At 35.9% G+C, this 22793-nt stretch overlaps 3 protein-coding genes across 4 annotated transcripts; 2 read left to right on the top strand and 1 right to left on the bottom strand.

Moving 5' to 3' along the window:
* Positions 1-1562: 1562 nt before the first annotated feature.
* On the top strand, positions 1563-2837 carry LOC132056200 (small ribosomal subunit protein eS21-like). Its single transcript, XM_059448289.1, has 3 exons — positions 1563-1723; positions 1839-1971; positions 2603-2837. Exons 1-3 carry the CDS (start codon positions 1674-1676, stop codon positions 2666-2668), a joined length of 249 nt encoding a protein of 82 aa, XP_059304272.1. The 5' UTR covers positions 1563-1673; the 3' UTR covers positions 2669-2837.
* Positions 2838-4141: 1304 nt separating this feature from the next.
* LOC132056199 (pseudouridine-5'-phosphate glycosidase-like) lies at positions 4142-15893 on the top strand. Of its 2 annotated transcripts, XM_059448287.1 has the most exons (13): positions 4142-4496; positions 4762-4864; positions 5935-6045; positions 10709-10791; positions 11550-11609; positions 11708-11768; positions 12780-12886; positions 12983-13060; positions 14844-14889; positions 14979-15099; positions 15215-15300; positions 15471-15555; positions 15696-15893. In XM_059448287.1, the coding sequence occupies exons 1-13, from the start codon at positions 4425-4427 to the stop codon at positions 15700-15702; spliced, it is 1020 nt and encodes a 339-aa protein (XP_059304270.1). In that variant the 5' UTR covers positions 4142-4424; the 3' UTR covers positions 15703-15893. The 2 variants fall into 2 exon arrangements, with proteins under 2 accessions (XP_059304270.1, XP_059304271.1); XM_059448288.1 differs by lacking the exons at positions 4142-4496; positions 4762-4864 and adding an exon at positions 5410-5599.
* Positions 15894-17827: 1934 nt separating this feature from the next.
* Positions 17828-18491, bottom strand: LOC132058244 (lignin-forming anionic peroxidase-like). The gene is made up of 2 exons (XM_059450797.1): positions 18471-18491; positions 17828-18378 (listed from the first exon to the last, which is right to left on the bottom strand). Exons 1-2 carry the CDS (start codon positions 18484-18486, stop codon positions 17990-17992), a joined length of 405 nt encoding a protein of 134 aa, XP_059306780.1. The 5' UTR covers positions 18487-18491; the 3' UTR covers positions 17828-17989.
* Positions 18492-22793: the final 4302 nt, after the last annotated feature.

Here is a 22793-nt window from a genome sequence, read left to right as displayed (position 1 = left end):
TTGATACTATAAAAAGGCGACTATTTGTCCATTTCTCCCAAATTCTTAACAATGAAATCACACGGTTTGCTCTTCAACTGGGCCGGTCTTTAATTTTTACCTTTCAAAATCGAGTACATACCTAGCGAGTCATTAACAACACGGAGCATGAGATATTATGATGGCAAAAATATAAACCCGTGAAAAATTGTTTATTATGAGGGGCAGCAATTAAAGACCAACACAAAATAGGGACAAAAGTTCAAATGACCCCTTCTTAAGGGAAAATAACACTATGTCTATTTGGAGAAAATATTTATCCTAAATGGTCCATATTTCTAATATTATCCGAAATGGCCCCTTTATGCATCATTATATAGGGTTATACATTATCTACAGTAATTCAATAAGTGTATAACATTGTATATAGTTTGTATAAACCCTGCTACAAAAAAAAAAATTGACTATGCGGATGTAAATAAAAAATACGGTTAAGTGCATGCAATATTTTATGTTGGATAATATATTATTGAAATTATCCATTCTTAACGGGTCTTTTTTAATTAACGTGGGCCGATGGGTCCAGGTTCGGTTTTGGTAATTACGCAAACGAATCAGGGTTATTTAAGTAAATTCATGCTGATTTAGGGTTTTAGCTTTAAGCAGCAGTCCCCTCTCTCCTGTTCTCCTTCATTACTTTCGTCTCTGTCAGATTTTCAGGTACTATTTCTCTCCCAATCCCATTTTTTCTTTAATTTTATGACTATATATTTAGTACAATTCTATTCCTTTTTGTATATTTGATCTTTTGGATATATATTGTGTGCTTTATGTTCATGTAAAACAAACTCTGTGGGTGGAATTCGAGTATGTATTTCGTATATAGCCTAATTGATTTAGGACCATAGCCTGGAGGACTCATATAAGGGTAGAAGGTTAGTAGGGAGTCCCACTTACCCTTTTGTACTAGTTGTCGTAGTTTTGCTCTTTAGTTTCTTGTCCTTTGATTTGTGCTACGATCCGTTGTTTCTTGTACTTCGAATATCTTATTTCAGACTGCTTTATCACGGCTTTCTCGCTTTCATTATTTTCATTTTCATACTGCTTTGAATTGCTTGTTCCTATCTGACCTTTTTTGCGAGCCGAGGGTCTTTCGGAAACAACCTTCCTACCTCCCAAGGTAGGGTTAAGATCTGCGTACACTTTAGCCTCCCCAGGCCCCACATTGTGGTATTCCACTAGATAGTTTAATGCACATACATGCTATGAAGCAAAACCTCGTGGGTTCCTGTGAACACAACTAGTTGGTGGTGTTGTTGTTTGTGAAGATAAATGATAGAGTTCCTCCTTCCATCCCAATATATGATCATGTATTATGCTCCGACAACTATAATATTTCCGTTTGTTGATCTCTCAAACTCCCAACGGTCAAACTTTTGAAATCTCGTAATATTTCATTTTATGTATCATGTGGAGTTGTATGGTCAAAGTTTAATTACTTTTACTTTTATGGATGCCTTCGCAATTGTTGGAATACTTCTGTATTATGTAAGGAAGAGTGGCCTAATGTAGGCTCACTACATATGAAACAAAAGGATACTGTTTTGTTAGTGCCTTGGTCTTTAATTTGCTTTCCCTCTTAAAATCAGGAGCTTTCCACTTCTAGATTATATTCGCGTAAAGCAATTGTCAAGATGCAGAACGATGAGGGACAAAACATGGACCTTTACATCCCCAGGAAGTGGTGTGTATTTCTTACTCCTACCCCTTTGGGTTAGATTCAGCTGGCCCCTGTTCATCTATGTAATGCAGATGTATATTACGCTATCCTAGATAATTAACGTGCTATTTGGATGCAGCTCTGCCACTAACAGGCTGATCACTTCCAAGGATCACGCATCTGTGCAGCTCAACGTTGGGCATTTGGATGAGTTTGGCCGATACACCGGCCAGTTCACCACTTATGCTCTCTGTGGATTTATTCGTGCCCAGGTATATGCTTTGTTACTTCTGAATACAAAGGAATTTTACCTTGGGATTGTTCTGAGTCGTGCCAAACAGTTAGCGTCCTTTTTTTCTTCTTCGAATTACTTGGGTTTTCTAAGAGTGAACTATTGATTGTGCCTCATGGACTTATAAAAAGCATGAAATATCTTTGTAAGTGGAGCATAAATGGTTGCCGATTACTCGCCTCACTAGCCCGAGTTTGTGAGTACTTATCATGGCAATGCATCTTTGGTCTGAGTTCCTTGTTGCATTCCATTTTAGGTATCTTGTTCTCCGTGGAAGGCTATTTTTCTTGTCCCGCTCTTCTTTCTGCCAAATGAAACTGAAAATTGAGCACTGATAATGTGTTTTTGTATACTTTAGCAGCAGTGTTTACTCTTTGCTTATGTTGGTGGGTGGCATTCAGCTAGTTTGTTATCCCCTGTCAAAAGCTCTTTAAAGAAAGATGCTTCTTTCACTTACATTTTTGGAGCTATGATTCGGGCATATTGTTTTCTGATTCTTCTTTGCTTGGAATTGTTGTCTTAGGATCTTGTCATGGGGTGGTTTATCTTGTTTGCTTTTGACAGTCGTCATTTTTGTGCCACTGCTATTGACATGAAAATTCTTTCTGCAGGGAGACGCCGATAGTGCTCTTGATAGGCTTTGGCAGAAGAAGAAAGCTGAAGTTGGACAACAATGAGAGTTTTCTATTTGCTTTTGTAGTTCCAGCAGTTCTTCGTCAGTGTTTGTGGCTTCGTTCTGTTTTATGTTTAAGGTCCATTATTAGACAAATGGAACTGCATACTTGATTTCCTACTGTTGAGAAAATTTTTGGAGTATGGTGAACAATATGAGCTCTTTGAATCATTTATCCTGCCTTGTCAGCATTTCTTTCAGTTGTTATTATACTTACAAGTTGGCACTAACAACAATCCCACAAGTGGGAGGGTAGAGAGTGTACGCAGTCCTTGCCCTTACCAGTCTAGAAAAAGACTAACGGAAGTGAAAAAAGCCATGGCGCTATGATAGTTAGCACTAAAAACAAAAACTACAATAATAAGATTGACTTACATAGGTACTTTAAAATGTCTAAACAATTGTAAAAACTTTAATTCTAATGTTAGTAGAAAGGAAAATTGTACGGGAATCACCTTTTCCTACTTGAAGTGTGGTAACACTACGTTCTAACTTTGATATGTACTGTAATTCCTTCACGGTAACCTTTCTGTTGATTGTTTGTTTGCCACGCTCCAACATGATCACCGATAGTTGGAAAAAATCATTATTAATCAGCATTGGCAATAATAATCAACAATTACTCCCTCTATCTCATATTAGTTGTTCTGTTTCACTTTTGAAGAGTCAAGTTGACAAATTTTTGAAATAAAATTGGATTAGGTCAATTTAATAATTTAAAATTATAATTTAGATATTCAAAAACTACATGAAAAGTACTACAAGTTGTAATTCTTCTCATACTAATATGGTGAAAAAATATATCTCAAAATATTGGTTAAAGATTATATAGTTTGATTTTTTTTTTTTTTTTTAAAAAAGTGGACAAGTAATATGGGACAGAGGGAGTATCTAATTCGACTATTTTGTTGTTATAATACAACAACTATGTCATTCCATATAGTTTTCCTAGACAATGTAGTATAAATCTTCAAACTCCGAGAGAGTGAGTTTGACTTTTAGGATGCGTTAGGATCCAGAATTTGAACTTCATGATATAGTTCAAAAATTTGAACCGTTGATTTCAACCCTTCAGACATAGAGTTTGAACTTCACGACACACAATTATTATAAACGTACTCTCCTCTACGTCGGAAATCTCACTTCTTTTACGTTATATTAGCGAACTACTCTTCCTGCATTATAATGACAAAAATATGCAATTTAATTCTCATTAATCAAATTAAACCGACCTTTTCCCGACTTTTAAAACCCATTTTCTCAAACTAGATATTGTAAGAGAAACCTCATAACCAAATAAAAAGTTACGGTAACTTATTAATTCTTGAAATGAAAAGAAACCACATCTTCTCTTTATATCACAATCAAAAATCCGCTTGGAGTATTTATGTATTTGAAAACGAGTAATATTATAGCACCCATGGGTGTGGTTTGGGCACGGATGAGATTGCCAGGGTCAATTATCCCGTGTATTTAGTTGAGTTGCGAGAGAGTTGGCCCAGAGTTGATAAATTTGTAAAAATTGTACATATAGTAGCCACTTTTCAGGCCGGTTTTTAAAAAGTAGCCAGTATTTCAAAATTCATTGAAAATTAGACACTTTTTAATTCAGGAGCACGGTATCAACGCAAGTTCACTTGTCAGCTTACTCGTCGGAGTTGAAGACACTGCTAGTACTCGACCATTTGCAAATCATAAATCTAGCCTGAAACTTATCGTATTGTACTATTTTTGCAAAAACCGAAGTTATTTAATCATTTATGGCTTCTTCACCTAATTCTAGATTAGCAATCCTTAGTAGACACTTTACTTCAGCAGCTTCTGCCTCTAAGGTACCACTAAACTCTCTCTTACTCCCGACGCTCTTTCCTGTCAAAAAAAAGACACTTTTCTATATACAATATATAACTTTAAACTTTCCATTTTTATACCTTCTTAAATTTCGTGCCCGGCCAAACTCACATAAATTGGGACGAGGGAATACTAGTGATTACCCTTTTTCCAAAGCAGGATTTTAGATTGCGGAGTACCAATGAAATTGCAAATGCCTTTTTTTATTTTTTATTTTTTTTTGACTTACATGTTCATCCTTTATAGGCTGGTCAAAATTTGGGGTGGATTAAGATATCTCCGGAGGTTTCCGAAGCATTAAAACATAGAAGCCCGATTGTCGCATTGGAATCAACGATAATATCTCATGGTATGGGAAGATTTTAACCTCCTTGCTCAATTATTATCGTTTGCTATGTGTTATTAGTAAAAAAAAAAAATGGAGGGAAATTATGTACTAGTAATTTGTACTAGTGGTAAGAGCGTAACTTGTGATGTTTGGGTTAGGGGTTTAAACTCCGGCGCGCGGGCAAAAGCCATATATTTAAGTGGAGAGGAGTAGAGGTGGGTCCATTATCTCTCGAGTTTCAAACTGTGCTATCGTAGAGAAGAGTAAAGGGGCAAACCCATTGTTCATTGAGTTTCATACTATGTGCACTAGGCATCGTGGAGAAGAGTGGAGGGGCGGGCCCATTATCCATTGAGTTTCAAACTGTGTACCACTGGCCATCAGGAATTCTTGGCTTATCAAAAAAAGAAAAAGTTATATGCTAATTATTATTACAATCTAAAGCATAATGTTGTACTTTACCAGGAAGTTGAAAAAAGAATGTAATGGAAATATGAATGAGAGGTGATGCTGTTAAGCTAAATTTTAGAAATAAAATTTACTTGATCTCCATGAGGGGCAGTTGTGGGATGAGATGTCAATGGTTTCGGAGTTCTAACTGGCTTGAGGAGCAAAGGTCCATGCATCCACTGCTCTGTTGAAGCAGTTCTCAGTTTTCTTAATATTTACCATCTTTTAATGGATCTTCACGTATATACATATATAAATTTGGAGCTGCAAGCTGTGGGTCTGGTGAACAGACTGTTTATGCACTAGGTGTGCCCCTGATCTCCATTCTTCCTCCCCGTACCCCGCTCTCCGAAATAAAATAGAGAAACAAAAGATGGAGAATTCTGCTTTACATTTATACAGCAAAAATAACGGGTTACTTGAATGATCAATGAGTTACCTCATCTATTGTGGGCGCTTATTGTACGTTGAACATACTGGCAGGCTGAGCAAAGACTTAACTTTGCGACAATGCATTTCAGTAGTTGGCCTTACTTAACCTTACATGTATCAAATTAGTTAGTCTTAAGGAGATGATATTACTTTCTTATGTTTGTTCTATTGATAGTAGTTCCAACTATGGCTTCTTTTGCTGTTTCCAGGAATGTCGTATCCTCAAAATTTTGAGACAGCGAAAGAGTTGGAGGTCATTGTGAGGGAGAATGGAGCTGTACCTGCCACTATTGCTATTCTCGATGGCGTACCATGCATAGGTGTTTATCTGAGACTTCTTTTCTTCTTTTTCCTTTATCCTAATCTTCTCTTTTCTCATTTCTTGGTTGGAGGTAGATTGCACGAAAGTGGGGTTGATTTCTAGAATTCTTAAGTTCATCACATCTCTCCTGAACTTGAAGTGTCCAAATACCTCATGGCACTCTGGTGGTGCTCGAGTAAGAGTAATCTGCAATAAATATCAACCTCTTTGTTCTTGGCTTCTTAATATGAAATCTTAACTATCAACAGAGACCAAGTTGTCTAGTTTTATCTGTTTATCAATTTTCCACAGCCATACTAACTTTCGACTTTTGGTAGCTAAATTAAATTGATGAGTGCTTTAACTCTAACATCTTTCTCTTACGGACGAAATGGACTATTTTACAAAGTACTAATGTTTCTTCAAAATATACACTGCTACTTTTATGTACATTGACTTCTATGCTCAATCATATTTCAGCACCGGCATATGGATGATGTATATTCCATGAGTGACTGACCGTTGTCTGAAAGTTTTGACCTTTTTTTTTTTTTTTTTGAAAATGTAACATTGGTATATATTGACTTGATCAGTGCATAGATTGCACTGGAACCATATTTACAGCAAAAGGGAGGAAGCTGATCCAAAACTCTGAAAATCTAACAAGAGCCTAGGATTTCAGTTATGGAATCAGTCTCTCCTCAAAGTAAATCTGCTTGCACCAAAAACAAAAAAGTTTGACACAATTTAGCTTGATCTTTTGTACATCACTACTACTGTCTTCAAAGCATCGTGAATTTCTCTCTTTCCATATTGTCCACCAAATGCAAGCTGGGACAATCCTCCATCTATCTCTGTCTGAGGCTTCTGTTCCTGCCTCCTCCCAAATATGGAGTAGATTAGTAATCCTATTTGGCATTACCCAGACAATGCCCCTGAGATTCACAAAGATCCTCCAAAGCTGTATTGTGATCCGACAATGTAAAAATAGATGGTTGACTGTCTCACCCTCTTCACCACATAAGTAACATCTGGAACAAAGAGAGAATTTTCTCTTTTTTAGGTTTTCTTGAGTCAGTACTGCTTCCCTTGCCAACAACCATGTGAAACATGCAACTTTGAATGGTACCTTCACTTTCCAAATGTGCTTCCAAGGCCAAAGTTGCACCTGCTGGTTACTCTGGTTCAAAAATTTGTATGCTGTGCTCACTTTGTAAATGCCTTTGCTGTCTTCTTTCCACCTCAATTTATCTGCACCTTCTTGTATGCCTTTAAACTCTTCTAGTAGCCTGAAAAACTCTGTCAGTGTGTTGATTTCCCAGTCATTGAAGTTTCTCCTGAACTGAAGGTTCCATCCATGATTGTCCCATACCTCAGCTACTTTCTTGTGTTGATTTACTGCCAGCCCATGAATGACAGGAAATAATTCCTTTAGACTAGTGTTTCCCAACCATTTGTCCTCCCAAAAAGAAGTTTTGTGGCCATTACTCACCTTAATGGTGGAATGGTTACACAGGAAAGGCCAAAGAGCTCTGATGGATCTCCACAAACTGACACCATAAGGGGTGTGCACCTCCTTGGTCATCCACTTATTTTCTTCCCCATATTTTGCTTTGATCATTCTTCCCCAGTATGGTTGAGGTGTATGTGAGTACCTCCATAACCATTTAAGTCTTAAAGCTTTGCTCTGCAGCTTTAAATTTCTGATACCTAGTCCTCCCTGCTTCTTCCCCAGTAGAACATTAGCCCACTTGACTAAATGGAAAACCTTTTTATCTTGATCACCCTTCCAGAGAAAGTCCCTCCTGATCTTGTCTAGTCTTTCAATCACTCCAACAGGGATGGGAAAAACATACATCATATAGGTAGGGAGTGCATCCAGAACTGAATTTATAAGTGTGACTCTGCCCCCTAGAGATATATATTGTGACTTCCACCTGGATAGCTTTTTCTCACATTTTTCAATCACAGGGTTCCAGATATTCAAGGACTTTGATTTGGCTCCTAAAGGCATGCCCAAGTAAGTAGTTGGCAGTTCCCCTACTTCTCCACCTAAAATCCTGGTCAATTCCTCCATATTATTCACATCATTAATTGGATATATGTGACTCTTTCTCCAATTAATGTGTAACCCAGAAATCCCTTCAAACAGTACCAGAATTACTCTCAAAATCCTCAGTTGCTCTTCTTCAGCATCACAAAAGATCAGGGTGTCATCTGCATACTGTAGATGAGTGATTTCCATGTTGGCATTTACATTTGCACTTGTGGCAACCTCAAAACCTTTGATCCAGTCATTTGTTCTTGCCACTTTTATCATGTTATTCAAGCCCTCCACGACCAGTATAAACAAAAAAGGAGACAAAGGATCCCCCTGTCTCAACCCTCTATGTGCAGGGAAAAAACCTTCAGGAGAGCCATTGATAAGAACTGAGAATCTGACAGTTGAAATGCAGAATCTAATCCAGATCCATTTTTCTCCAAACCCATACATGCGAGCACCTTCAGCAAAAATTCCCAGTTGACATGATCATATGCCTTTTCAATGTCTAATTTGCATAAGATTCCTGGCTTGCCTTGTTTGATTCTTGAGTCCACTGCTTCATTGGCAATTAGAATTGCATCCATTATTTGTCTATCTTTAATGAATGCCACTTGTTGAACATCCACCAGCTTGCCTATAACTCTTTTCAATCTTTCGTTAACACCTTAGAAATTAGTTTATAGACACTACCTATAAGACTGATGGGTCTGAAATCTCTCAACTCCTTGGCACCTGTTTTTTTTGGAATTAGGGCTATATAAGTTGCATTGTAGCTTTTCTCAAAAACTCCCTGAGAGTGAAAGTTGTTAAAAGTGGCCATGATATCTAGCTTCAGAATTTCCCAACATTTGATCAAAAAGCCCATTGTGTACCCATCAGGGCCAGGAGCTTTGTCCATGGCACACATTTTCAGACATGAGAACACCTCCTGTTCATCAAATTCTCCCTGTAAAGCAACTTTTTCTTCCTCATTGATCACTGGACAGTTGAAAGGATTGTATGAAGGTCTCCAACCAATTGATTCAGTGTACAACCTCTCATAGAAATCAATAATTTCCCCTTTAATTCTTTCTGGATCCTCCACAGTTTCTTCTTGAATCATCAATTGATCAATGTTGTTACTTCTCTTATGTGCATTGGCCACCTTATGAAAGAAGCTGGTGTTCCTATCCCCTTCTTTGAGCCAAAGAGCCCTTGATCTTTGCCTCCAAGCTATTTCCTCATTTTTTAAATACTCCTCATAATCCATCAACAGCGATGCTTTCAGTATTGATTCATCTTCTGTCAACACCCTATTCTCTAGGACAGCATCTAGAGTTGCTAGTTGACTCAAAATATGTGTTTTTTGTGATCCCAAGTTTCCCTGGCTTGTTCTACTCCATTCTTTCAGCTTGGCTTTTAAAGCTTTGAACTTGCAAGCCATAATGTAATCAGGTTTGCCTTCAAGACAAAAGAATTCCACCAATCCCTGATTCTTTCCACAAACCTTTCAGTGTTCAACCACCAGTTTTCAAATTTGAAGTAAGACTTGTTGTATCCCCACACTCCACACTGAAGTGAGACTGGAAAGTGATCAGATTCCAGTCTTTGCAACAGTGACTGCTTGATATTTCTGAACTTGTCATCCCATTCTTTAGAAATTAACACCCTATCAATTCTGGATGCTATTCTACAATTGTCACCCTTATACCATGTGTAACACCCTCCTTCCAGCTGGGGATCTACCAATTCCATATCTTCTATAAAATCTGAGAATTCTTCCATGGCAGGGGTTCTTCTTCTGCAATTCATTTTTTCAGAAGGAAATCTAAAATCACCACAAACAGCCCAAGGCCCCTCCATTAGACCCCGAACTGCCCCAATTTCATCCCACACATGTTCCCTCTCTGCTCTACTGTTTGGCGCATATACTCCAGTTATATAACATTCAAAATCTTGAAGGAGTGCCACAAACTTGCAAGATAAAGTATATGCACCAATCTCCAAAGTCTCCCCTTTCCACACTCTACTGTCCCATAACATTAAAATTCCCCCTCTAGTGCCACTAGCCTCTAGACAAGCAAATTTTACCCATCTACCTCCCCAAAGATCTTTGATAATCTCTTTAACCTCCCCTTCCAGTTTAGATTCTTGTAAACATATGATATCAGCATGCCAGTCTTGCCAGTTTCTGTTGTTCAATGTGAAGATGAGCAATTGAAATATTTTTGAAATGGAATGTGAAGATGAGCAATTTGGCATGGAAAGTAACCTTTTTCAGAGCATCTATGCTTCTCTGCTGTGAACCATTTCCATCTTGTTTAATTGATTCCATAACGTCATGTTCTATAGCAGCTTTGAATCTTTGATAAATTATTTGTTAAACTTACACTTCGTGACAAAATTCAAGAATGATAGCACGGGATCTCCAGAATGTTGACATCATTACTAACTAAAATGGACTGATCGTCATCTGCTTGTCAAGTTTTATCTGATACTCTAGTCAAATCTGTGAACCTCTGAAATGATAAAACTTGAAATACTTGCACGACCTTAGGTTTTTTCGGAATTGTCTTACTCATGTGTTAACTTTCTTTTAACTAGGGAAATTATAGTAGCATGTCAAATGTTTTAACATGAATTGTATTCTTTATGGTAGGCTTGACTACAGAAGAACTAGAGATTCTAGCACGTCTTGGGAGCAAAGCTCGAAAAACTGCTAGTAGAGACATTGCACTTGTTGTAAGTTAATTGCAAACTATGTTACTTAATCTGGGCAATTATATCTTATTTGCCTTTATCATATTTGTTAAAATATTTGTTTTGACTGCTGAAACTTAAATTTCACTAGCTCGAAGAATACATAAATATATGTGTGTGTGGATATTTCGAGATGTGACATGAAAAAGCTTCATGGACCTAGAGAAAATAGCATGCCCATAGCTTGTTTTGTAATGTATGCTGGCAGAATTATGTGCTTGATGACTATATAAGCTTACAAGTATACTCCTTCACAGCTTGCACTATCTTATGTTTATTTGTTTAACAAGCCCTTGTTACAGTTCCAAATATTTCTAGGAAGACAGTTTTTATTTTATAACAAAATGTGTTTTTTAATTGATTATTCATGCTTTTACCACAATTTTAAGTATTTTGAGGAAGTGTGACTTTTAAGTCTAATAAAGGTTTACTTTTAAAACATTTTTAGTTCTTTTGCATATCTGTTGAATGGTAAATATTTGCACATAAGTAACAGAATTTGGCATGCACTGTTGTATTTGGTTCTACCTTTTGTCTCTGACTGGCATCTGCTGTCATTCATGTGTTTTAAGCCATAGAAGGCTAGATATATGCTTCATCTTTAAGTTTCCCCCTTCAAAAGGTCCGAAGCATATGTTGGGATATCTACCAGGATCGTACCAAATATTCTTGGGAAGCTGCCACAAAGCTGTCAGATTAAGTTTTCTCTAAGTTATTTTTTCTTGTATTTTTTGTTCTAGATGGCAGGCAGGGAGAATGGGGCAACTACTGTCTCTGCAACAATGTATCTTGCTTCAATGGTGACAATTGCATTCAAATCGGATTTCTCTAGTAATTTGTTTGGTCTTTGTGATGTCATCCGGATCTTTTGCAACAAAAAATCTACTGTATCTTGCAGGTCGGTATTCCAGTATTTGTCACTGGTGGTGTTGGAGGAGTTCATAGACATGGAGAGAACAGTGAGTAAATCACTGCTTATATATGTGCTTTGGTGCTTTGTTTTCGTGGTGATGCTAGAAATATGCATTTTGCTTTGTAGCATCTGATTTTTTAATTAGAATGATAGCTTGCCAAATTGCTTTGAGATAGTTGGCAAACAAATATTTGATTTATAAATAAAATTAAGAATGGAGAACAAGATGCATGTCAAGGACATTCTAGTGTACAGACTGGTAAGTAGACAGTAGTGTCATCAATATGAATAAAGCATGAATGGCGCTAGGTTAGGGTGTTCATCTCCAACCTGTTACCAGGAGTAACGTAGAGTTTCTTCAGATGATTATCTTACTTATTAGTTCCAAATATTGGCTCAATAATGATTTTCAACTTCTGTAAATGGCAAAAGTGCTATATCCGCAGACCTGGTTAATATGAGGTGCTTAGAATGTCTCCATTACTATGGACTGTTTTCTTCTTAAATGATCTTGGGTAGGGCAGTCCTTACATTACGAGCTAGCTTTTCAAAGTTAGAATCAATGGCCATTTTCTTAACATGATATCAGAGTCAGTACCATCCCTATTCTTGGTTTACCTGTTATCCGCGGTCCAAATGTCCAGAATAGACGTGCAGAGGAGGGATGTAAGAAGTGTAGGTCCACATAGGTTGAGGGAATGAATGGTTACCTCCTTACAGGGTTATGTCAACTTTCACCGCATAAGCTACCTTTCGAGGTTGGTACCTGAGGTCCATTTTCTTAAGATTATTAATTTCAAGCCATGGAAACAGCCTCTTGCAGAAATGCAAGGTAAGGCTGCGTACAATAGACCCTTGTGGTCTTGCCCTTCCCCGGACCCCGCGCATAGCGGGCGCTTAGTGCACCGGGCTGCCCTTTTTTTTAATTAATTTCTCCTGTGTCTTTATTTCTCACATGGTATCAAAGTCTGGCACATTCCTATTCTTGGTTTATCCAATGTTGGCCCCCATATTATGTGGGAATAGAGTGTTCTTATGCATTTATTTTATTTTACAGCAATGGATATTTCTTCTGATCTTACTGAGCTTGGAAATACTCCTGTAGCTGTGATCTCCGCTGGTGTAAAATCGATACTAGATATTCCTCGAACGCTTGAATATTTGGTTTGTACCAACTTTCTTGTCTAACTTCAGATCTATTCAATATGATAACAGATGACTTGGAAATTCAACACTTCTTTTTCCTATCTTGACCTACAGGAAACTCAACGAGTTACTGTTGCAGCTTATAAAACCAATGAGTTCCCTGCTTTCTTCACACAACCCAGTGGCTGCAAGGTTCACATTTCTTCATTAATCCTATTTTTAACTCTTGTTATATGTTTCAATCATATAGATCCCCTTTCCAACTGCTGATCCACTCAAAGATAGAAAAGATGTTTTTACATTAGTACATCATTTGTTCCACAAGATGTAAAAGAGGACACGGATGCACTAAGTTCCAACTGTAGAGAGGAGCTTCAGAATGATTATTCTATGATACTCTGTTGAAACCATTTGACTTTTTAAAATTGGAGCAACAGTTTTACATCCCTCTTCTGGCATCCGTTCTTTAGTATTTCAGGCTAAAACCTGGAAACCAAATTGCCTACACTTACAAAAGGTTTAAAGAATGGAGGATACATAGCAATGTTTAGGGAAAATGTCGTCACGTTCTCAAACCTAAAAGCCTATTTATGGCTTTGATTGTGGAAATTAAAATTTCAAAGAACGGATATGCCAGAATGTGTTATGTTCTGTCTTGGCTAAGGATAAATGAGGAGACGTAGAAAGAGTAAAGTGAGAGAGCCATATAGCTTATAATAGTATCTGGAGTATGGTTTATCGCTCAATGTTTCAAGAGTTGCCTTGTCAGGCTCTTGATAAGTAGATCTTTATATACTCACTTTAAAATGCGAGCAATCGCGATAGTAGCGTTGTTTACAAGTTTCATTGAACAAAGAAAGTGGACTATTAAAACAGTCACAGAAACCCTCCCAATATATGAACAGTAGACCAACTTATGCTGGTGATGGAATTATCTTAACTTATGGTTTCTTATGTAGTACTCCCTCTTTTCATTATATGCCACACATTTCTTTTTGGTATGTTCGAAAAAGAATGAAACATTTGTATATTGGAACTCTTTAATTTTAAACTTCTCATTTTACCCTAATGACATACTCTTAGAGCGATAGGAATGTCATGGCATTTTAAGACCACAAGTTCTAAGACTACCTTTGGTATGGTCTGTATATTCAGTTTATGTGTCAAAAGTCTTCCGTTCTTTTTATGTGTCAAAAGTCTTCCGTTCTTTCTTAAACACGTTGCCCAGTGACACTGCCATATAAAATGAAATGGAGGGAGTAAATTGCTATACTGTACTGTGAAAGAGTGAGGTATAGAAAAAGGGATCAAACTTTGTTACATGTTGAAATGTGATGGCCGTCAACCAGTGTTATCAAAGGCGAAAAGCGCAAAAAAGCTCTAAGGTCTGTTGGGGCTTTTAGTGCAAATAGGGCTTTAATGAAGCAAGGTGCAAATGGAGAAAAACAAAATTCAGATATGTATGTGTCGTCCAAGACTAATAATTATTATGAATAACAAATATATGGACGAAGAAAGAGAAAATTAATTACGATAAAATGAAATATCAATTATAGTGTTGCCTCTTAAGAATTACGCAAATTGGCAAGAAAAAAAATGCTTTAGAGCCTTGATACGACACTGAAGCGCCCGCTAGCCGAAGCGCTCAACATGTTTTGCGCTTCGCTTCAGGGCATAAGCGCGCCTTTGACAACATTGCCATCAACACCAGACCAGACACTGACATGGTCTCTTTTTCTTTTTCAAAAATTTTCATTCCCTTGACTATTTGGAATGATGTACGGTTTAGAAGAAAGTGATTTCATACTAGTTAGTGTAGGTGAATAGATTACTTCTGTTCTTTTGGAATGTTTGGATAACTTGTGAGCAGTCTCATATAATTTCAATTAACACGAGATCTTATTTTTCTTAATTATATTTATAATGAACGTTACATCATGTTTTCTAATTGGTTATCTTTTGCCATAAAACTTAGGCACCTGCTCGAGTAGAATCACCAGAACATTGTGCTCGAGTTATTGGCAAGCAGCCCTGAACCTACTTGATCCTTCATTCATTTACTCGTTAAATACTTACAGTTTCACTTGTATTCTCTACCTTTTGACTTTAGATGCGAACATAAGACTTGGGCGGAAGAGTGGAATGTTGATAGCAGTCCCCATTCCAAGGGAGCATTCTGCTTCTGGAAGTTTGATTGAGTCGGCAATACAGCAAGCACTCCAAGAAGCACGGTAAGTATTCTGCTGAATCCTCTTATTTGTGGAAGCACATGGTTCTTTGCAACTTGATTGCTGATTTTCCAAATACTTCTAACATATTAATGTTGGGGTGGAAATGCAAACCCAGAGAGAAGAAGATTACCGGCAATGCTGAAACTCCATTCTTGCTTGCAAGGGTTAATCAACTCACCGGTGGAGCATCTCTAGCGTCAAGTATCCTTTGTTGCTATATGATGTTTAGTTGTCAGATCATTCATTGAAGAAGTCTGGATGGAGAAAAAGAAATTTCACAACAAATTATTATGTCATTTCCACATTGCCACCTGAATTAATTCATTGCCTTCAGTTTATTCCATCTTTCGAGTTCTTTAATGAAGTTTCAGACATTGCACTCGTGAAAAATAATGCCAGCGTCGGTGCTAAAATTGCTGTTTCGCTAGCCCAGCTTCAAAAGCATAGTGATAAAAGGTTGGTGCACTCTGTCTGTTCTCATTTATTCGTCTTCCTTTTCTTTGAATTTTATTTATTTTCATAATGGGTTTGTTAGAACCTTGATTGGTTTCAAGTTCAGTGATGTGCTAAGAAAATCGGGTGTCATTACTTCTCAGGTTGTAATACTGTTACATTTCGCCGTCCTCCATATCAACTCAGGTAAGCATTTTAAGCTCTTTGCGTCTGAAGGAAGCAGTGGGCTCGGCAGTCAGTAAACATAGTACTGCATATGGAGCAAAAACAGTGTTCAAAAGTACTTATGCAACCACCAGAAAGTTTGATGCAACATCTTTCCTTTATAATCCATTATTCTAGTGGTGTGAGTAAGATAATTTCAATTTATGTGGTACTCAACGTGCGCTGAATAGAGTCGAATATATACATATAGAGGATTCATATTGTTGACTGTAACTAGTTTGTGATTGAGGCGAAGTAAACACAAAGTAGACATCAGAGACGGAGACACAAAGTAGATAATTTTTTTCCTTCTTTTATTATATAAGTTTTGTACTTCTTTTTACAATCATTCAATATTGTCTAAGAAAAATAAAATCATAAAATTCATCCGTAAAAATTTTGGGGCCTCAAAAGTTTGGGGGACTAAAGCAAAGGTTTTACTAGCTTCACTCTTGAGCCACTCCCGATAACAACCATCAAACTAACGAACAAGTATCAGTATTTAATATATTTTGAAAATCTAATTTTGGGTTTGTCTTTGTGAAAGAAAACGATGAAAAAGAATGGTAGCAGCAAGTATCGGGAGAATTCGGTTTGCTTTTTGCTTATTGATTTGTCAATTTTATATTTTGTTTTTAAAATATAAAATGTTAAAAGAAATTCCGTATAATAGCAAAAAGAGAAGCACTGGTGGGGTTTCGAACCCACATCTCTGGAAAGAGAGAGCTTCTCTAGCCTCTGCATTACCACTGAATCGTCCGCTTATTTGTGTGTATGGATTCACAAGTAAATAATAGTAGCTACCTTTATTGTTTTTCTATAGTAAAAATATAGGGTCTACTCAAAAGCTACTGGGTTCGGCCGAATTCCCCTTTAACATTGTAGCTTTGCCCCTGGTCGACATACTCAACGGTTCCCACAACTAGATTGTATTCTTAGAAGTCCATACAAGGTGGATTTTTTTCATTGCACTACTTTCTACATCACCATAGTTAAGGCAAGCTTAAATAAATGCAAAAGTTTGTGGAATTTATACATATGAGTTTTATAATTTATAGTGTCTATGACAATTTTTGCACGTATCAACTAATTCGTCAGGTAAGCGCAAGTATAGAAAAAGTAAAATCGACCACCAATATTTAGCCAGATGAAAAGAATTTACGAAGTACCAAGAGATGGTAGGACGTTTACCATGTAGAGCATGAAATAAATATGATCTTGTAATTTAACTTCGTATTACTATTTTGTCTTCTGGTTTTTGCTCTATTATTGTATGAACAAGATTTTCAGTTCATCATCTTATATTTTTTTTCAATTGCATACAAATCTTTTTAATGAAATAACGAATAAAGTTAAATTACACGCTTATAACACTCCATAATAAGCCGAGAAACTTTAAAAATCGACATGAAAATACGGAAGATAAAAAGATAACAACCTAAACAATAGTTTATTGAGACTAAAATAATCGTTTAATCAAAGAATTATTATGTCAGAACCCAAAAATCAAAAAGCAATGCTTATACAAAAGATATTTTTCCAGCTAGCCAGCATATTGTAGAATTAATTAGATTGCGAATAAAAAAAACAAACTATCCATATCCCATCACCCAAAATTGTACTATCATATTAACCAAACTAAAAGGAAACAACCATGAGGAGAAAATGCAAGGAAAAACTTATGCATTACCAATGTATAAAAGAAGCTTAGTTTAAGGATGTCTAAAAGAAACTTGTAGGCAAATTGAAGTTTGATTTAAATGTGATATGCCCTCTGAGCTCAATAAATTTCTTTCATCTAATTGATGGACAATATTTGAATCTTTTTCATGCAGGCAAAGATTAGTATTATTTTATTACATAATGAATATTATGTAAATGAATATTATGTAATAAATGGACAATCATAATCTCAAATTTTGAGGGTCTGACTTTATGATTGTCAAAGCTTAGACTACTCCATTATTTTAGAGAAATAAGTACACAGATCGATTAGTAGAGATGTATAAGAAAGGTAAAGGTTAAAAAAGAGGAAGTAAATGAAGCATTGCACCAAACATGACACAACTTTTTATTTGCACAAGAAAAAGTACATCAGTCTTACATAACAAAGAAAAGAATAAAAGAGATTACACTTCGATACATCAAACATACAAATATGTAGTTGTATAATAATACAAAATCCAACATATTCTTTTAGAACAATTAAGGGAGATAATAATACATGGAAGAACTAATTCACACTGCCACAAACTTTTCTTATGATTCCATTTTGACCAGTCAGGGGACTGATATCTCCCATTTTGATCATAGCAGCAGCAAAGACGGATGAAAAAGCTCGAGGACTATTACTGTATTCAGAAACAATGCTATCTGTTGAACCTCCACTAAAAAGAACTTGGTCTGATTGAAGAAGACCTTTCTTATCGATGAGGTTCTTGAAGTAGTTGTTATCTAATTGATTTGGTGTAACTAGATCAAGAGGTGCAAGATTTCCGTTCTCTCCTTCTTGAGGACATTGACGTTTTCTAGTGCTTGCAAAACTGACATCAATGTCTGTTCCATTGCCATAAATCCGATCACGGAATAGAAAACACTGTGCTTGGCCTATTGTGTGAGCCCCTGGAGATCAAAGAGCAGATTAATTTCCTATAAAATTTTATGTTACTGTTTGAATTTTGAATGATAAACATAAATGTTAATATTTGGATCACCTGACAAGGCGACCATGTCTCTTGTGTCGATAAAATTTGCTGAAAATGATAGGATAATTTTCTGTGTGTTTTATTCATGTACCTTTGATGTATATATACAAACCATGTGAAGAGAAAACAGTAAATAAAATTTACATGGGCCCTTGTACACCTGTCCTAAATCTATTGGATAGTACATAACAAATTTGTCTACAAATCACGTGACCTTCCTAGATATTTCCATTTTGGAGTGTTCAATGATCCAACGGTTTTAATCCATCAAATAACTATTGGAAGGTGGATGTGCTCTACACGTGTTCCATTCTAGAAAAGATGGAAAAACACAGCTTTAGTTTCAGCTTCGGGAAAAGCAATTACTTTGTGTTGTCCGAATAAAAACTCTTCTCTTTCTTGACTCTTCTTTCTTTCTCGATTTAAAATCATCTCGGAAAATTTGTGTCGGAAAATTTATTGTTGTCAACATGTGTCAAGTCCGTTGCTGTAAGCTAGAAATAAGTCTATCCAGAGTGTCAAAAGGATTTGGAAGATCTGTTTCTGCAATTCTCTTACTTGCCGAGGTTAAATCTCTCCTTCCAAGTTTTACTGTCCATGACGGGCCTCCCACTGATATTGTTTTTTGCATAGGATTACTAATTCATTTTTATAGTATAATACTATATACGCCTTAATTTAACCGGTGATCGGTGTAATGGTTTATTTATTGTGGTCTAGAAAAATATTGGGAAACAAATTATGTAAACGTACAGCAGCTGATGCATCTCGAGCTGCGACGACAAGTATGTCAGCACAAGAAACCACCTCGGGACAAAGCTTTTCCACTTCTCTCTTTGCATCTTCTATGATTCCATAAACTCTTGCTGAACCAAGATTTGGCAAGGCAGTCTTCTCACTCTCGATTGAAGGGGTCTCATCAAGTAAGATGGAAGCATCACAACCCTAAATCGAATAACACCATTTAAAGCATTAATTAATTGGAAAACAAACCAACTGATCAAGGAAATCAGAGGATCATGTTGATATACAGACAAATTCAAGTAGTATGCGTACATGATAAGCATGAAGGAAGAAAACATAACTACATACTCCACTGGACAAATAGTCGGAACAATGGGCAAACAAACTGGATCACCAAATACATCAAATCAAAATTTTATAAATATAAAAAAAAATTATAAATATTTAGACACATATGGCTCTTCCTTCTTGCTTCTGATTCAACATATATAATGATGATATAGTCTCTTCATTTGCTTGAAACTGTAGAGTATATGAACCTCACTTAAGTGCATTTAAGTACTTTCAATTTCTTGATTTGGAGAGTATTATAGGTAATGAAAGGGCTCAATATTGCATTTAGTATATGATTTTTATTTCTTGTGAATTAATTTTGTTACATTGTACATTAATGATAAAGAAAAGTAATTTGTTTAAGCATGACATAAATATTTATTTCAACTATGTACTTAACTTTTACAAAAACTTCTTGCAAAAAAAAAAAGCCGACAGTGACAATGAATAGACACAATATATAATTACTGGCGAGAGCAACTCCCAATACGAATAATGACACTGTAGTACGTGCTTGAGATATAAGAACTTCACGCTAATGACTTTTCATTCAATCATTTATTTAGTCTATTTACTAGGTCAATTTACTATTTGGTAATATAAAAATATTATAGAAATAATGTTTAGATGAGGGGTAAAAATGTCATTCAATTTTATATGAACATTTTGGTAATTCAACTTTTCACTTGGGAGAGCGTGAAAATAGGATCTTCCCACTTTTATAATAATATGATTAATACCATTTCCAAGTTTTTTGATATAATATTTTTTTTACTTGTCTGGCGACATAGTAATGCATTAAAGTTTCTTTCCATATTATCAAGCTTTAATTTCGATATTCCAAGTTACAATTAATTTTAATTCTTCGGTAAGATTCATCTTACAACCACTAAATAATACTATATATATCACAAAGTTAAAATTAATTTTTAGAAAAGTTCATTATTTCCTTATATAATCAGGACATCAGGAATGTAGTAAATTTTATTTTCAAATTTTTAAGTGTTTAGTTAAATGATAGTAGAACTTTGAATTAAACTACTTAAATTTTCGTATCACCAATAATATTCTTCACAACAAGAATCAAGGTATTGTATTGCAACAAATGACTAATATTTTATTAATTTGAAAAACTTTTCTCAAGTTATATAATAAGACAACGATACTGACTTTTTGCATACAAAGCTATAAACTATAAGCATGTATCAATGACTAGTTATATAATAATAGCAAAATTTTAGGAGCCTTTAACTCTTGGTGGGCTAAAACAAATGCTTTAGTGGTCTTAACCTTGAGCCACCGATGAGGCCTTTTCTGGTTCGTTTGATTTATAATGTTGTAGTATTGATGACACTACCTAATGATACAGTGACGATACATGAACTCTATGGTAATCGATACCCATGGGTGGGTTTTGAAGGGAATCCTGGAGATCCCAACAATCTAAATGTTAAGTACGTAATAAGTTCAACCAATAATAGAGGTGAAAGGCAATCAAGAATCGTGGGCGAGGGAAAATGGAATAAAAAAGGCAGTCCAATTACGATTCTTGGTTTATTATAATTGGGGGATGTATCGTTGGAGACCCAAATTCACATCGGTGGTCTGTTTGTCTTATTTCATTTTAATTACTGGAACATTATTAATAAGATACAATACTTTTTACTATAAAAAATTATAGGAGTAGTGTTTACGAATTGAATGGCAAAATGATCACTCAATTTTTAATGAATAATTTAATAATTCAACTTTTAATGGACATTTGTCCAAGAGTGAGTATGATATAGAGAAGCCGGTTTTGAAGGGAGCTACTCAGATAACTACAAGAGCTAGAGCTGCTTCTCGGAAGAGTACATATGTGGATGATTGATATTTGGCACAAATATCAATCTTTAGCATCACTTTACCTCTCATTCTTAGGACTTCAATCGCATTTTCTATGATAGAATTGTTGTATTCCTGCTTATGTTGGTATGTTTTGTGTATGTACAATGAGGACAAATGATGAGAAACGAGTGCGGTCGATCGAGGTTGGGACAAAACGATGAGAGATGAAGAAAAGCACCGAAAAAACAGGAATTGACACCTAGGCATCGAGGTTGAGAATGAAGAACCAAGTGTGCACGTGAAGAGATGAAGAAATTTTAGCAGAAAATAACGTTTTATGAGTTGTAAATGACGTCTTTGGATTTTGTTAAGACTTGCGTCGCCCCCTTTTCAACCTAGATTATTCATGAATTCTTGTTCTTCGTCTAGAATCGAGTAGCCAAATTTTTTACAAAGGGTTGTGGCGAAAGACATGATAGTTGGAAGCACAATTTCTATGGATTAAATTTCCTTATTTTGGGTTGCTTATTTATTCTTGACTTTAATTATTTGATTATTTGGCCAATAGTTTAACACTATTTGTGGCTTGTGAATGTCACGCCCCGAACCATGGCCTAGGCGTAACACGGCACTCGGTGCCTTACTGCATGTGACCGAGCGAACCACATAACTTGCTGAGTCTACATGGGACATGAACTTATGCGGAATATAAAGTAAACATGCATGAATTGTGAAAACATGAAATTCAATAATCATAAGTCTGAAAATATTATTATTATTATTATTATTATTATTATTATTATTATTATTATTATTATTATTATTATTATTATATCATGAATGCGGAATTATGGTAATGTAGCCATGAGTTGCGACTAGTCTATGAAACCTCTAACATGAATCTGTTAAACTGTTCGCGGGACAAGATACTGCATTTGACATAAATAAGTAAAGACACAACCCCGAATGAGATGGGGCTCACCAAAAGCGATACGAGCAATGTCCTAACGAGCAAATCCGTCGTCAATCAATACTGCATCGTGAAGTACTCTCTAAAAGGGGACGTAGCACATTGAATGTCTTGGTATGTAAAGGCGGAAATCTGGGATATGGAATAACATTCGGACATGAACATAAGCATGAGCGCCTAGATTATTCATGAATTCTGAGTGGATACATATATATAACTAGTAAAACATGAGTAGGAGAACATTTCATAATGATATCACCACGTGGATACGTTAAGGGTTGTAAGGTGGAAACGTGCACGATGGATAGTGTGAAATTAAGGAATTTGGCGACAATTATCCGAGCCTTCCTATGCAACTCCCAAAAACATGAACATTATAATTGGCTCCATGATTTTTATTAACTTGTACTTGTCTTGTAATCATGATTTCACGAAATAACTTGTAAACATGGTTTCAT

Source organism: Lycium ferocissimum, chromosome 5 (genome assembly GCF_029784015.1).
Source record: "Lycium ferocissimum isolate CSIRO_LF1 chromosome 5, AGI_CSIRO_Lferr_CH_V1, whole genome shotgun sequence".
NCBI lineage: Eukaryota > Viridiplantae > Streptophyta > Magnoliopsida > Solanales > Solanaceae > Lycium > Lycium ferocissimum.
This window is presented reverse-complemented; position numbering and strand designations above follow the sequence as displayed.

Excerpts from the sequence above, each read along its gene's own strand:
- LOC132056200 (XM_059448289.1), top strand. The coding sequence starts at position 1,674 with ATGCAGAACGATGAGGGACAAAACATGGACCTTTACATCCCCAGGAAG. Across the intron at positions 1,724-1,838 it reads CTTTACATCCCCAGGAAGTG|CTCTGCCACTAACAGGCTGA; the intron begins GTGTGTATTTCT and ends ATTTGGATGCAG. Across the intron at positions 1,972-2,602 it reads GTGGATTTATTCGTGCCCAG|GGAGACGCCGATAGTGCTCT; the intron begins GTATATGCTTTG and ends TTCTTTCTGCAG.
- LOC132056199 (XM_059448287.1), top strand. The coding sequence starts at position 4,425 with ATGGCTTCTTCACCTAATTCTAGATTAGCAATCCTTAGTAGACACTTT. Across the intron at positions 12,887-12,982 it reads CTCGAACGCTTGAATATTTG|GAAACTCAACGAGTTACTGT; the intron begins GTTTGTACCAAC and ends CTTGACCTACAG. Across the intron at positions 14,890-14,978 it reads ACATTGTGCTCGAGTTATTG|ATGCGAACATAAGACTTGGG; the intron begins GCAAGCAGCCCT and ends TTTTGACTTTAG.